The 14,970-nt window shown below is 42.2% G+C and overlaps 1 protein-coding gene across 2 annotated transcripts in view; it reads right to left on the reverse strand.

The window, feature by feature from the left end:
* Nucleotides 1-14,970, reverse strand: part of LOC126291735 (ammonium transporter Rh type B) — a 221,925-nt gene that overhangs the window by 158,413 nt on the left and 48,542 nt on the right. For both annotated transcript variants that reach the window (XM_049985408.1, XM_049985407.1), the window contains exon 2: nt 9,673-9,842. In XM_049985408.1, coding sequence (XP_049841365.1) covers nt 9,673-9,829 — 157 coding nt within the window. In that variant the 5' untranslated portion in view covers nt 9,830-9,842. The remainder of the gene's footprint in view (nt 1-9,672; nt 9,843-14,970) is intronic.

Below are 14,970 nucleotides of genomic sequence, written 5' to 3' on the forward strand. Positions count from 1 at the left end.
ATAAAGGAAAAGAAGACTGTGTAGCTAATAGAGATAGATGAAGAGGAAGGCATCTCAGGAGCAAGATATGAGACGCTAGCTTTGCTATTTGACAGATGAGAGGATTGGCCTTGCACATTAATTTTGTGGAGAGTTCTTAAAAGCAACAGGAGATTGGATTTGCCTCAAGGTAAGGGGCAGTTTGTTCCAGAGGCGGACAGCGGCAACTGAGAAGGAGTTTCTTTATTTGTGTGTGAGGAATGTTTCCTGAAAGTTTGGCCGTACCTTTTTGCAACACCCTGCACGTAGATGTAGAAGGCCGTGTACGCCCTCTTGGTGCCAATCCTTGCCCTGGTGGCGGAGCCAGTGCTTCACTGAGTGAAGCACCTCCTCATCGTTCTCAGTGTGTCTTCCGCGCATGGCATCCTCTAATGGCCAGACAAGTGGGAGGGGGCAAGGTCAGGGATGTGGGGTGGATGGGGTGACTCTGTCCAACCCTGTTCTGTCCTCAGACTTGTGTGATTCCGAGCGTTATCTTGTGAATGTGTTGACACATGCTTCTGAATTAATGGTACGGCCTCTTGGCATCACATCAATGAGACTCACACCTTCACAGTCCCACAACACTGCGATAATGACCTTACCGGCGGAAGCAGTTGCTTTGAATTTTCTTCTTCTATGGGGAGTGAGAGTGGCGCCATTCCATCGATTGTCGTTTTGTTTCGGCCTCAAAATGGTGGACCTAGGTTTCATCACCTGTCAGAATCCAGGCCTCCACCCCTCAGCTTCAAAACGTTGCAACAAATCAAGACAAATGTTTTTTTCTGTGCGATTTGTGATCCGTCATTAGAGTCCGCGGGACCCATGTTGCACACACTTTTGAACATGTAAGAGTGCGGATAATTGCATCCACATTTCATTTGCTGACAGACAGATGCAGCGCCAACTGCCGAGTCGTAAAGGGTCTGTCCTCGCGAATGACAACATCAGCTCGCTGCAACATGTCAGGTGTGAGAGTCGTGGATGGTCTGCCCAGCTGCTGCAAATCGTAGAGCTTCGCCGGACCGCCTTCTGATGACTTCACTCTCCGTGCCCAGCGATTAACTGTACTTCTGTCGATAGCAGACGCTCCATAGATTTTGCACAAATGTTTGTGAATATTCCCCACAGTTTCTTTCTCTGCAGTGAGAAATTCAATGACGGCACGTTGCTTGCAACGTACATCATTTACAGACACCATTTTGACACTGATGTGCAGATACGCTATCTGTCTGAAGTGACGGAAACTTGGCGAGCTCACTCAGGAGACTTCAAATAATACGTACGCAACGTTTCGCATACGTAGCATTGTTTTCGTCTGAGAAAAAAAGTGCGGTGCATTATTTTCTGGGCAACCCTCGTATGTCATGCAAATGTCCCGCTCCACTAACTAGCTGCATAAAGCTGGTCAGATACAGGAAAACTGACCAGGTGACAGTTGGACTAGCACACTGATAGTTCAAAATGGTTCAAATGGCTCTGAGCACTATGGGACTTAACATCTGAGGTCATCAGACCCCTAGAACTTAGAACCACTTAAACATAACTAACGTAAGGATATCACATACATCCATGGCCGAGGCAGAATTCGAACCTGCAACCGTAGCGGACTCGCAGTTCCAGACTTAAGCGCCTAAAACCGCTCGGCCACTCCGGCCGGCACTGAGGGATCCTACACTCGTAACTACGTATACAAAGTGTAACAAAAATGTAGGCACAAATTGCAGGACACGTTCCTCATACGTATACGAAAAACTTATGTTACATGAACATGGGACTGGGAACGCTTTGATTCCGTGATACAGCTAATTTTCTCCAACTCATCTATCATACCAGACACATAACTTGTCGCAATCGTCATGTAAGGGCAGACGTCAATTCTCACGCAATCTTTGAAGCAAGTCATCATCAAAAATTTCCTGTCAGTGTTGTTTGAGCCTGAAATGTTGGTGACGTTTTAGTAGGGCCCCACTTCCTTCCACCCTGCCGCAACGGACAAAGTTACCTTAATTCCGCAGAGAATATTCTTCCTGATCTGTTACCAGATGCGCCTTTAGCTGTGCGGCGAAACAAGTACTTCAGGCACCATGAAACACCTCCTCATTTTAGTGTTCACGTACGTCACCTTCTAAATAGCATATTCGGTGACAGATGGATAAGTATAGATGGACCAATTGCGTAGTGTGCATTCTCTCCGGACCTAAACCCCCTGGACTTTTCCTTCTGTGGCCATTTGAAAGTTCTTCTACACGCAACCCCTGTACAAGATGTTCTGAGTCTCCGTTCCCGTATATTATACACTACTGGCCATTAAAATTGCTACACTACGAAAATGACGTGCTACAGACGCGAAATTTAACCGACAGGAAGAAGATGCTGTGATATGCAAATGAGTAGCTTTTCAGAGCATTCACACAAGGTTGGTGCCGGTGGCGACACCTACAATGTGCTGACATCACAAATATTTCCAACAGATTTCTCATACACAAACACCAGTTGACCGGCGTTGTCTGGTGAAACTTTGTAGTGATGCCTCGTGTAAGGAGGAGAAATGCGTACCATTACGTTACCGACTTTGATAAAGGTCGCATTGTAGACTATCGCGATTCTGATTTATGGTAAACGGACACTGTTAGCAGAATATGGAATCGGTGAGTTCGGGAGGGTAATACGGAACGCCGTGCTGGATTTCAACGGCTTCGTATCACTAGCAGTCGAGATGACAGGCATCTTATCCGCATCGCTGTAACGGATCGTGCAGCCACGTCTCGACCCCTGAGTCAGCAGATGGGGACGTTTGCGAGACAACAACCATCTGCACGAACAGTTCGACGACGTTTGCAGCAGCATGGACTATCAGCTCGGAAACAATGGCTGCGGTTACCCTTCACGCTGCATCACAAACAGGAGCGCCTGCGATGGTGTACTCAACGACGAACCTGGGTGCACGAATGGCCCAACGTCATTTTTTCGGATGAATCCAGGTTCTGTTTCCAGCATCATGATGGTCGCATCCGTGTTTAGCGACATCGCATTCAACGCACATTGGAAGCGTGTATTCGTCATCGCCATACTGGCGTATCACCCGGCGTGATGGTATGGGGTCCCATTGGTTACACGTCTCGATCAACTCTTGTTCGCATTGACGGCACTTTGAACAGTGGACGTTAAGTTTTAGATGTGTTACGACCCGTGGCTCTACCCTTCTTTCGATCCCTGCAAAACCCTACATTTCAACATGATAATGCACGACCTCATGTTGCAGGTCCTGTACGGACCTTTCTGGATACAGAAAATGTTCGACTGCTTCCCTGGCCAGCACATTCTCCGCATCTCTCAGCAATTGAAAACCTCTGGGCAATGGTGGCCGAGTAACTGGCTCGTCACAATACGCCAGTCACTACTCTTGATGAACTGTGGCATCGTGTTGAAGCTGCATGGACAGCTGTACCTGTACACGCCATCGAAGCTCTGTTTGAGTAAATGCCCAGGCGTATCGTTATTACCGTCAGAGGTGGTTGTTCTGGGTACTGATTACTTAGGATTTATGCACCCAACTTGCTTGAAAATGTAGTCACATGTCAGTTCTAGTATAATATATTTGTCCAATGAATACCCTTTTATCATCTGCATTTATTCTTGGTGTAGCAATTTTAATGGCCAGTAGTGTAGAAGGCTGCGAAACCATATGAAATACACGAGGGACACATAAGCGCAGCGCATCGGAGATTTACAACGACGGCGGATTGATTCATGTATCAACGCCCATGGAGAGCATATGAACTTCTTCTATGAGAAAGAGTTGCATGTGGTATGCTGGTGCGTTCTGTGAGTGTATGTTTCCCATGATTAATAAGTTGGAGAAAATAAGTTGTCACCCTGCCTGTGCACGGTTACCAATAAATAATGCGATTATGACTGTCATTCTGAATAACCAATCGCTGTTATCACCATGCCAATATGATGTCAAAAAAAAAAAAGAGTTGTAACATGGAAACAAAGCATTTCCAGGCCCATGTTCATATGACATATTTTCTTTTTCTAGTGCGAAGAATGTGTCCTGTGATTTGTGCAGTACATTTTTGTTACACCCTGTATAGATAGTTCGTACATCCCCGGAGTAGAGAAACTCTACGATTTTTGCCTGTTATCGATGCGGATACAGGCAAGATACATGTCTACCCGTTCCTGAGAAAAAGGGGTCTTACCGTTCAGTTATAACCATGAAATTTGGCAAGAAGACATGTTTCACGGAACAACTAAAGGTAAAAAAATTCAAAAATTTTTATTTTGTAATTATAACACGAAGTAATGTTCTTTTATCATTTGTTATCTGTCTGTCTGTCTCTCTGTCTGTCTGTCCCGAATGGACGAACTATTTATACAGAGTGTAGCATAAATGTACGGCAGAAATTGCAGCATACATTCCTCACACGTAGAAGAATTTATGTTATATGAACGGGGATCTGGAAATGCTTTCTGAAATGATGGAACTTGTATTAAAGTTTCTCAGTCATGGATGAACTGTCTAACTGTTTAGTTACATTTCGGCTCGTATTTGTAAACGTGGCAAAAATTTATTGAAATCAGTGCATACAGTCTTACATTGACTGTATTTTATAATCAGTATCGATTGCCAAGAATACTAGGATACCCTCCTCCCTTAGCGCATTGACATCCACATTTCCTGTCAAGATCGCGAGAATATTTCTCTTGCAGGTAGTTCCAATCGGAAAACTTCGTTTATATGAGGGTAGGTGAGCTGGAGGAGCAGTGGAATGCAAATAGCTTTGTTAGATAGCAGTTGTGATACATAACTGATAGGTTTATGCTCATTTTCAAGGTAACACCGAAGTAGCAATGAATCAAGAAATAAAGATAAAAATGTGGATGTAGTAACAAAATAAATGTGGAGATAGAACCTGAGCGACAACTTAACACACATAAATAGCTGGCCCTCTCGAGGCAATAGAACTATACTTGTGTATGGTTCCATGCATCTTGTGTAGGATAATGCATAGATAATGGTGCTTGTATTGACAGTCTCTTAAAAAAGGGTGTATTTTCTTTCATGTGGATATGCGGCAGACCAGCTCTCTTACGACCTTTTCTCCGATGATTAAATTACATAAACCTGTCTTGGCCGCAAAGGGACAATGGACTGGAGGTTGAACTTTACTTCATCTTCGTGAAAATATAATTACATCTGGGAATGGGTTACGTATGATTTCGAAAGCTGTACTCTCTTACATCATGTTGTGAAATGCGGTATTAAAATTTTGTACATGGCTGGAACATCAGCCGTAGAGTTAAATCTTCTTGTAGAAATAGTGAACAGCCAATCAGTTGCAAATTGGAAGGTTTATTAAAACTCTTTTACCATAGTTTCAACGTTTATAGAAACGTCTTCTTCAGAAGGGAATACTGACAACCTAAACAAGCTAACCATGAAAAACACACACACACACACACACACACATATATATATATATATATATATATATATATATATATATATATATATATATATATATTCAATAATTCTCGTTACCAACACAAAAATATATTCAGACTTACTGGATTACATGTTGTGGCATAGGTACGCCAAAATAGAGCCAAAAGACGTCAGTCAAATACAAAATTTCAGCTCCATCACAATTAAAACATACACAACAGCTTTGTAATCACTTACGTGTTTCCTCACGAATGTACAGCTAGCGCATTAGCACCACGTACGACATGCTTGGGCTAAGGGAACCTTCTGCCAAGAGAGAGCACTCGTAGCATGCGCAAGGAGGGTGCGCGACAGTTAGTGAAACCCTACAATCCTAAACTTGGTTAAATCGCTAAAGCTAAAAGTTTGACATTAAAAACCAGATACGTAAAATTAGTAAAATGGCAACAAATAATAAGTTACCATCTACAAACGTTATTCTGGTAAGAACAGACTACGTAAAACTGTGAATAGTGCAAATAGAAACTATGAATAAAAAGAACCAGAGCGCAGAATGGTAGGGGGGCGGTAGGGGGGGGATTACCTAGATTCGAAATTAAATTGACTCTAGAACGAAATCAGCTTTGACTTTTTCGTAAACCTATTCTTGATTCTTGCAGGTAACATCATTACACCTAACTCGTATCATCTACAATCACGAAACTCCGCTCTCCTTCCTTCTGTAATAAAACGCGCAGTGCGCTCTCCTTTCGAAATGCATTGTTTCCAAAAAGAAATATCCGTAATTAAGCCCATTACAATTAACAATGGGTATGGCACTAAGGTGGTTGGTTATATTGTAAAGAAACAAAAACAGCTGTTTAGTGTTCAACTTTGGGTAAGAGCACCTTGTAGACAGGAGACGTGAGTAAAAAATTTGTTTCTATCCCATTCCTAGGAAATGTATTACACAGAAGTAGTAGACTGTTAAACAAGAAATACGGCTGTAAAGTTGCTTTCTCTGTAAACAACAGCCTAAAACAAAAATTAACCCATTCTATCAGGACACAAGAAGACCGTTTCAAAAAATCTGGTTTTTATAAAATGACATGTAATGACTGCCCTAACTGTTACACAGTACAGAAAGAGGCCGTTCAAAGTTAGATGCAAAGAGCACAAGGTAGATAAAGGTGGGGAAGTGTGTACAATACCACTTTTTCTGAACATCTGCTTCTTCTCTAACACACACCACGGACACCAGTGCATTTGGAACTTTTGCATAAAGAAAGTGAAGGTAACAAGCTTGACCTACTAAAAGAATTAGAGATTATAAACATTTCACTCATGAAGAGGGATCCATTTTATTTGAACAGGTGCAACTCCAAAATAGAAATTTGATAGACAGTTTCAAACCCCTACTTTCGTTAAAGTAACAAAGAAGTGGCTCGATCTTCCAAATTAACTTTAGGATATGTTATTTTCCTCGCCTGTTAATGTTAGTGATACTTTTGTTTCTTCTTTCTTATTATGAGGTTTGATGTTCCAAACTTTTCAGATTTAGAAGCATAACATGCTCCAAAAACATAAATTTTCACAAATGACTAAAAACGTGTTTTACATGTGTCGTGCGCATGTCCCATATATTGACATCAGTATGTGCAAGAACAATGGCTATAAATCATTATGTATATTTCAGATTATGTTTAAGGTTATATTATGGACCATGTAAGTTTAGTTAATGTGCTATGGAACATGTAAGTTTTGACAATCCCCATTTTGGATCTTGTGACTTTTGGTTCTGAGCTGTTTGGACCATGTTGGTTTCGCTGGCACTATCGTGTTGCGACTAGATATGCAACACTTTTTCTTCCATGACTCCTGTCTCAGATCAGTTTTATTCCAACCACTATATTGAATTATATTCCTCAAAATAACTGAACAGAACAGAAAACACACTCCACTGGCATCAATATTTACTACTACACAAGAAAATGGCGCCGAGTGAGCTAATCGATGATTGATCAAGATGAGGTACGGGACAAAACTCACAAGATCCCGGGGATCATGAGACTTTTGAAACTAACCGTGATGTTTAACAGCGGTTTTCTCAAGGATCTTGTGCCGAATGTGAATAACTGTTTCGTGAGTTATGTTCTATGCATAAAGCTATATGAGAATATGTCGGCATCTCAATTTTCATTATTTTGGAGCATTTGAGTTATGACTCTAACCTACACATTTGAGAGTTATACATGTTTTATCATCTTCCACCCACCATCCGCCCCTAATCCACCACCATCTATCACGATCCCCCCTTTCCCCATTCCGTCCTTCCCTCCCTCTACCCTCAATCCTCTCCCTTTTCCCCCTCCCCCATTCTTCACCTAGGTTCTTTTTGCTACTGTTTCTACTTGCACTATTCACAATTTTACGTAAGTTGTTTTCACCACAATGACATTTGTACACGGTAACTTACTATTTGCTGCGATTTTATTAATTTTAAATATGTAGACAGCTAAATATGACGAGGTTTTTAATGCCTTAATTTTAACATTTTCAGCAAGTTTAGCGTGGTAAAGTTTCATTCACTACGACGCACACTCCCTGTACATACTACCAACGGCCTCTTTTACCAGAAGCTTTCCTCAGCCCGAGCGTTGCGTACGTGATGCTAGGCCACAACAGTGGAAAACAACAATATTGTGCATGTTTTAATTGTTAGAGAGGTGAAATTTCATGTTTGACTGGCGCCTTTCGGCTATTTTCTAACGTACCTCTGCCACGACGTGTAATCCAACATATATTTCTTGACAATTTCTTATTGTTAACCTGTTTACGCTGTTAGTATTCCCTTTTGGAGATGACATTTTTATACACGTTGAAACCATGGTAAAGGGGTTTAGTAATCCTTCCATTTAAAAGTGATTGGCTATTTATTATTTCTACAAGATCAAATGTGGTCACAGCATATGACAACCATTCCTAGGTGGACAGAAGAGACGAAAGAATCAGCATTACAGTCAATAAGGGGACATCAAGATGTCATTCAGGCATATTCTAAGACGTAAAAGCTTTTATTACAAATTTTATTGCAAAATAGGGAGACGAAAACGAGTGAAGAAGTAGGTCACAGAAGAACTAATACTGGACCTGGAATACTGAAACAGCGGAGAAACTATGTACAAATAAAATTATTGACAGCAACTAAAAGTCGTAGTCTCAGTGAATTATGTTGAAGCTTTTAAGTATTCGTATTACATATTTCGTTAGATTATACTCGTATATTTATGCAATACGCTTAGTGTGAAAATTTAAATAATAATTTATCGTTTCTAATATCGTGACATTGGAATTCTGTCAGAGACACCAAAGGACTTGGAAGAGCAGTTGAACGGAGTGGACAGTGTCTTGAATGGAGGGTATAAGATGAACATCAACAAAAGCAAAACGAGGATAATGGAATGTAGTCTAATTAACTCAGCTGATGTTGAGGGAATTAATTTAGGAAGTGAGACACTTAAAGTATTAAAGAAGTTTTGCTATTTGGGGAGCAAAATAACTGATGATGGTCGAAGTAGAGACGATATAAAATGTAGACTAGCAATGGCAAGGAAAGCGTTTCTGAAGAAGAGAAATTTGTTAACATCGAGTATAGATTTAAGTATCAGAAAGTCGTTTCTGAAAGTATTTATATGGAATGTAGCCATGTATGAAAGTGAAACATGGACGATAACTAGTTTGGACAAGAAGAGAATAGGAGCTTTCGAAATGTGGTGCTACAGAAGAATGCTGAAGATTAGATGGGTAGATCATATAACTAATGAGGAGGTATTGAAAAGGATTGGGGAGAAGAGACGTTTGTGGCATAAATTGACTAGAAGAAGGGATAGGTTGGTAAGACATGTTCTGAGGCATCGAGAGATCACAAATTTAGCATTGGAGGGCAGCGTGGTGGATAAAAATCATAGGGGAGACCAAGAGATTAATACACTAAGCACATTCAGAAGAATGTAGGTTGCAGTACGTACTGGGAGACTGGGAGATGAAGAAGCTTGCACAGGATAGAGCAGCATGGAGAGCTGCATCAAACCAGTCTCAGGACTGAAGACCACAACAACAACAGCAAATATCGTGTCGGAAATCTTTAATCTAAATAACAAAAAAAGTTAGCAATAACATTTAGCGCTCTAGAAGGAGACAAGAAATGCATAGTTACTCACGGGGGTAGTACTTCGCCATCTCTGCATCCGGTGTCACGTGCTCGGTGGCCTCGCCTGTCTGGTAGGTGGTGCACAGTCCCAGCACCAACAAGAGCACCAGCTGCAGCACCAAGATCACCCCCACCTCCAACTGCCGGGGGCTCCACTTAGCAGCCATGATCGTCCAGCGTCTGCAACAATACATACCATTTTTGCACTGGGTGTCATGTGCTTGGTGTCTAACCAAAACGCTCCACAGTGGACAGACTCAGCACTAACTGCAGTACCAACACAGTCACCAATTTCAACTACCGAGGACTCCAGAATATGGCCATGGTTGTAGATCATCATGAAAAATACTATTTCTGCATTGGCTGTAACTGGATAGATGGCCTAGCAAACGGGGTACGTGGCGTGTAGACGCAGCACCAACTTCGGTACCAACATGACTGCTATCTCCAGTTGGTGAGCGCATCAGATGTTTTGAGCCACGGAGCTTAGATAGCTTTTATTGCGTTCATAGGTCCAGAGCCGACAGCAGCACCAAGATGGCCACCATCTCCAGCTGCAATTGTCCAGAAGATTCGACAATGAATACTATTGCTAGCATTTGTAACACCCCAACGACCCCCTTAAAGTCAATTAAGACAAAATATCATAATATGAAGTACGGAAGAGTTATCTTGGCAAATACGTCATCTTTGCCGATAAGCTAACACTAAGAAGTTTTGATAACAACAACATCATACATCACTGAGAGTTTTTGATATGAAAAGAGGAGGAAGAAACCGTAGATTTAATTAATGGACAAATATCCACGTGACAATTGCAATTAATATCTTGAAACCTAAGTCCAAGGTGAAGTTGAGAGATAACTTCTATGTGGAAGAGAGTTGCAAGCGCAACGAAGAAATTCAATGCACCTACAATACTTTTTCACACAAGAAGTCGCTTGCTGGCTCTCGTCCTGTAAAGACGTGTGAGAACAATTCTTGTCTTAGTTATTGAGAGTACGGAACGGGACTAGATTGTTTGCGTTCAGAAGTGTTTCTTGCGTGACGTGATTCACGAACTACGGAAACTGATTTTGAACATTTTTTTAACATTACGGCGTAGTTTCACTCACAAGGGGAAGGCCTCAGACACGGCCAACCGATTCGGCTCAAATTTGGCAGGTCGCTTGTGTACAACCTAAAACGAAGGACTCTGAGTTATTTTGGGTCAACATCCCCGCGGTTTTGAGAAAATCATCCCTAAAAGTTATGACGAGCAGTCGATCAAAATTGGCGGGATCGATAGATAATTGTAAATAGAGCATTTTTCATCATCAGGTATGGTGTCGAAAAAGCATACATTTCCAGAAATCGAGGAAAGAAACTTTTACAGCTGCAGCTTCTGTACCCACATGCTAAACGCTTTTCGCCGACAACGGCGATAGCGTAACGGCCAAGGTAATTGGCTGGGAATGCGAAAAATCGTGTTCGAATCTCTAAGAAACGTAGCAGATGTTATTCTTTTCATTTGTATGTTCCATATCTCAATTGATAGAGGTAGGAGGATTAATAAGGTAAGTAAATCAATAAGGAATGATAATAATAAGGTAGGCAAATAAATTTCTCAAGCCTCTTGGGATAGAAAACAACTAAAATGTTACCCCAGGTCACTCTACAGTCGCTCTTCCAGTCACTGTTACGTGTCCTCACTTTTCTTCGAACAACTAGACGGATGGTAAATGTCATATAAACATTCGAAACAAATTTACTCATGGCACCAAGAACATCTAATGAATGCAATCTTTCGACAGCTGCACTGTTCCTTCCGAAGAGTTGGCAGAAAACAAACTTAGTTTACATTTAAAAATATGTCTTTTTGGGGAAATAATTTTGATGCGTACCACGCATACGATACCATTGCCTGAAAAATCGGTGCTGAAAGTTGGTTATGAATTATGCTGTGGGTCGTTATTGCATCCGTGCCATTATGCAATTCCCAGCGTTACCTCGGCCTGTGTTTGGTCGTTGCGGACCTCACATGAGATCCGTTCGTTTGTTGACAATTCAACTCACTTTTTTAGTGCGCCAACCGGCTCTCTGACCGAACGCACTGAGCTGCCATGCCGGCTCGTGCTGTCAGCGGAAAACGTTTACCATGTGGGTACAGAAGCTGCAACTGTAAAAGTTTCTTTCCTCGATTTCTGGAAAAGTATGCGTTTTCGGACCCCATACCTGATGATGAAAAATGCTCTAGTTACAATTATCTATCGATCCCGCCAATTTTGGGTCGAATGTTCGTCATAACCTTTAGGGATGATTTTCTCTAAAACGCGGGGGTGTTGATCCAAAATATCTTAGAGCCTTCGTTTTAGGTTGTACTCAAGCGACCTACCAAATCTGAGGCGAATCGGTTGGTCGTGTCTAAGGCCTTCCCCTTGTCAGACGTGATCAAAGAGTATCTGTGGATCTCGCTTCATACAGGTTCAACAACTCCGTAACAACGAGCCAACAACGTACGAGAAGACTGGTAATTACAATGTTTCCTCGCAATTGGTGGTGTGTACGATGCGGATGAGATACGATTTAACAACTAATCCATATCCGGGCAATGAATCTATCAGTCTTAAATCAGAAGAAGCATCCATCGTACGAGTTCGCATTTCTGTGTCCCGTTCACTAACGGGGACCTACGTCATCGCGCATCGTGTCTCAACTCCACTGCGAGAGCTGTGGCAGCAGCAGCTCTACGGCGCCGGCAGTATCAGCATGCGGTCGGAGTGCGGGGACGACACACATTGTAGATCATTTCCTGTCATAGTGCATTGTAATTTTTATTCTTATTCTCGTTTTTCAGGAGGGGAGAAGGAATGAGAGACGTTGTTGGATATGTCAGGATGCTGATGGGGACGCTTGTGGCAGACAACAGTGGGGAGTTCTGCCACGGACTAAAACTGCGTGCTGTACCAGACTTCAAATTTGAAAACTTCCTTGCAAGGTACCTTAAACGAGGTGAGAATCGTCTGCAGCAAGGAATTTCGTACTGTGAAGGCAAAAGCTGTCAAGAGCCATCTCCAATGTAAACTTAACACATGGCGCCAACATCTACAAGGTCTACAACTTTTTATTCTGACGTTTTTTCTCGAAGTTCGATACTTTATTGTTAAAAACTTACAAAAAAATTTATATTCAAAGTATTGGTCATCGCTGGCCACTGCTTTCTTCTAGCTTTAAGGGAGCATACGAATCCCGCAGTGTATAAACTGGGCATGTTGTGAGGGGACCCATGAATCGATCCAATTTTACACTTGCTCATATGACCACAACTGCTAGTCAGCTGCCGGCGGTTCTAGGCGCTACAGTCTGGAACCGCGCGACCACTACGGTCGCAGGTTCGAATCCTGCCTCGGGCATGGATGTGTGTGATGTCCTTAGGTTAGTTAGGTTTAAGTAGTAGTTCTAAGTTCTAGGGGTCTGATGACCTGAGAAGTTCAGTCCCATAGGGCTCAGAGCAACGTCTGCAGCAAGGAATTTCGTACTGTGGAGGCAAAAGCTGTCAAGAGCCATCTCCAATGTAAACTTAACACATGGCGCCAACATCTACAAGGTCTACAACTTTTTATTCTGACGTTTTTTCTCGAAGTTCGATACTTTATTGTTAAAAACTTACAAAAAAATTTATATTCAAAGTATTGGTCATGGCTGGCCACTGCTTTCTTCTAGCTTTAAGGGAGCATACGAATCCCGCAGTGTATAAACTGGGCATGTTGTGAGGGGACCCATGAATCGATCCAATTTTACACTTGCTCATATGACCACAACTGCTAGTCAGCTGCCGGCGGTTCTAGGCGCTACAGTCTGGAACCGCGCGACCACTACGGTCGCAGGTTCGAATCCTGCCTGGGGCATGGATGTGTGTGATGTCCTTAGGTTAGTTAGGTTTAAGTAGTAGTTCTAAGTTCTAGGGGTCTGATGACCTTGAGAAGTTAAGTCCCATAGGGCTCAGAGCTAGGTCGTTTGCCATAGATCGACAAAGGTGGCAGTCAGAGGGAGCAATATCTGGAGAATACAGCGGGTGGGGTAAAACTTCCCATTTCAACGTTTCCAAGTATGTTTTGACGGGATTTTTCGAAATGGGATCGTGCACTGTCATGCTGCAAAATAATTTTTTCATGTCTATAGCTGTAGTGTGGCCGTTTGTCTATCAGTGCTTGGCTCAAACACATCAATTGCTTTCGATAACGACGTCCTGTGATTGTTCCCGTCGGTTTCAGTAGCATCTAAAGCTTTCTCTCTTTCACAGCCATGCCGGACTTCATCGTCAAAATTACCACTCTTGAAGCATGGAAACCATTTTCTGCGTCGTTCAGGCACTAACAGGCGTCTCATCATAGTTGTTAAATAGCTTTTTATGACCCTCAGCCGTAGATTTCTTCATATATCAAAGCACAAAATTAAAACATCCCGCAGATGACGAGAATTGGGCTCATAAGTTGACGTATTCATCCGAGAAAAACTTTATGACGCATTAAAAAATCGACTGATATTTTGATGGCATTATGTTCTCAAATGCCTAAGCTTATTGTACGACACTTACGACGAAGGACTTGCACCACTACTTTCGACTACTGCAGTCTATTGTGAAACGGTGGAAGCAAAGTTGTAGACCTTATAGCAACTATTTTACATACAGAATCGAATGCCATCAGAAAATCCTCGTATTGCATGTACTGGTCTCCAAGAGGAACATGACACTTCGAGAAATAGTGTCCATCGCAATCCCACACACATGGATTGTTACTGCATGTCAGATGACTCCACAGGACACCGTGTGACAGCTGGAATGGTCATCCAGTCCCAGTTGCAAGTGGCCTATCTAAAGCCTACCAGGGTCACTAAAAACCTGATTTTCAGTGCTAATTCATCAAATACTGACATTCTGAGCCCGTGGTTGTGTGCAAAACACAGTATAGATGCAGCTTCAGTAAGTCATTGCCTACGACTTCACTGTACCAATGTATTACTTTCTCCATGAAGTCTGTCATTCTTATATCACGATGGCTGACACCATTAACATCGGGAGATGCCAGTGTAACTTGTACTTTATTGTAGAAATTAAACCATTCAGGATGATGATCCATCTTCTCTGCGAAGAGTGCCACACGAGTCATGAAACCAAATGCCTCATTGAAATTATTGAATATAGAATCCTTAGCAATGGCATCTCGATTCTCTGTAACTTTCCATCGTTTCTCCAACAGTGGTTGGAGAACTTGTGTTCGCTCCTCCTCAGTCAGGTTGCCAGACATTTTCTTGTCTTGTACTTGCC

The sequence above is a fragment of the Schistocerca gregaria genome, chromosome 9 (assembly GCF_023897955.1).
Source record: "Schistocerca gregaria isolate iqSchGreg1 chromosome 9, iqSchGreg1.2, whole genome shotgun sequence".
In the NCBI taxonomy this organism is placed as follows: domain Eukaryota; kingdom Metazoa; phylum Arthropoda; class Insecta; order Orthoptera; family Acrididae; genus Schistocerca; species Schistocerca gregaria.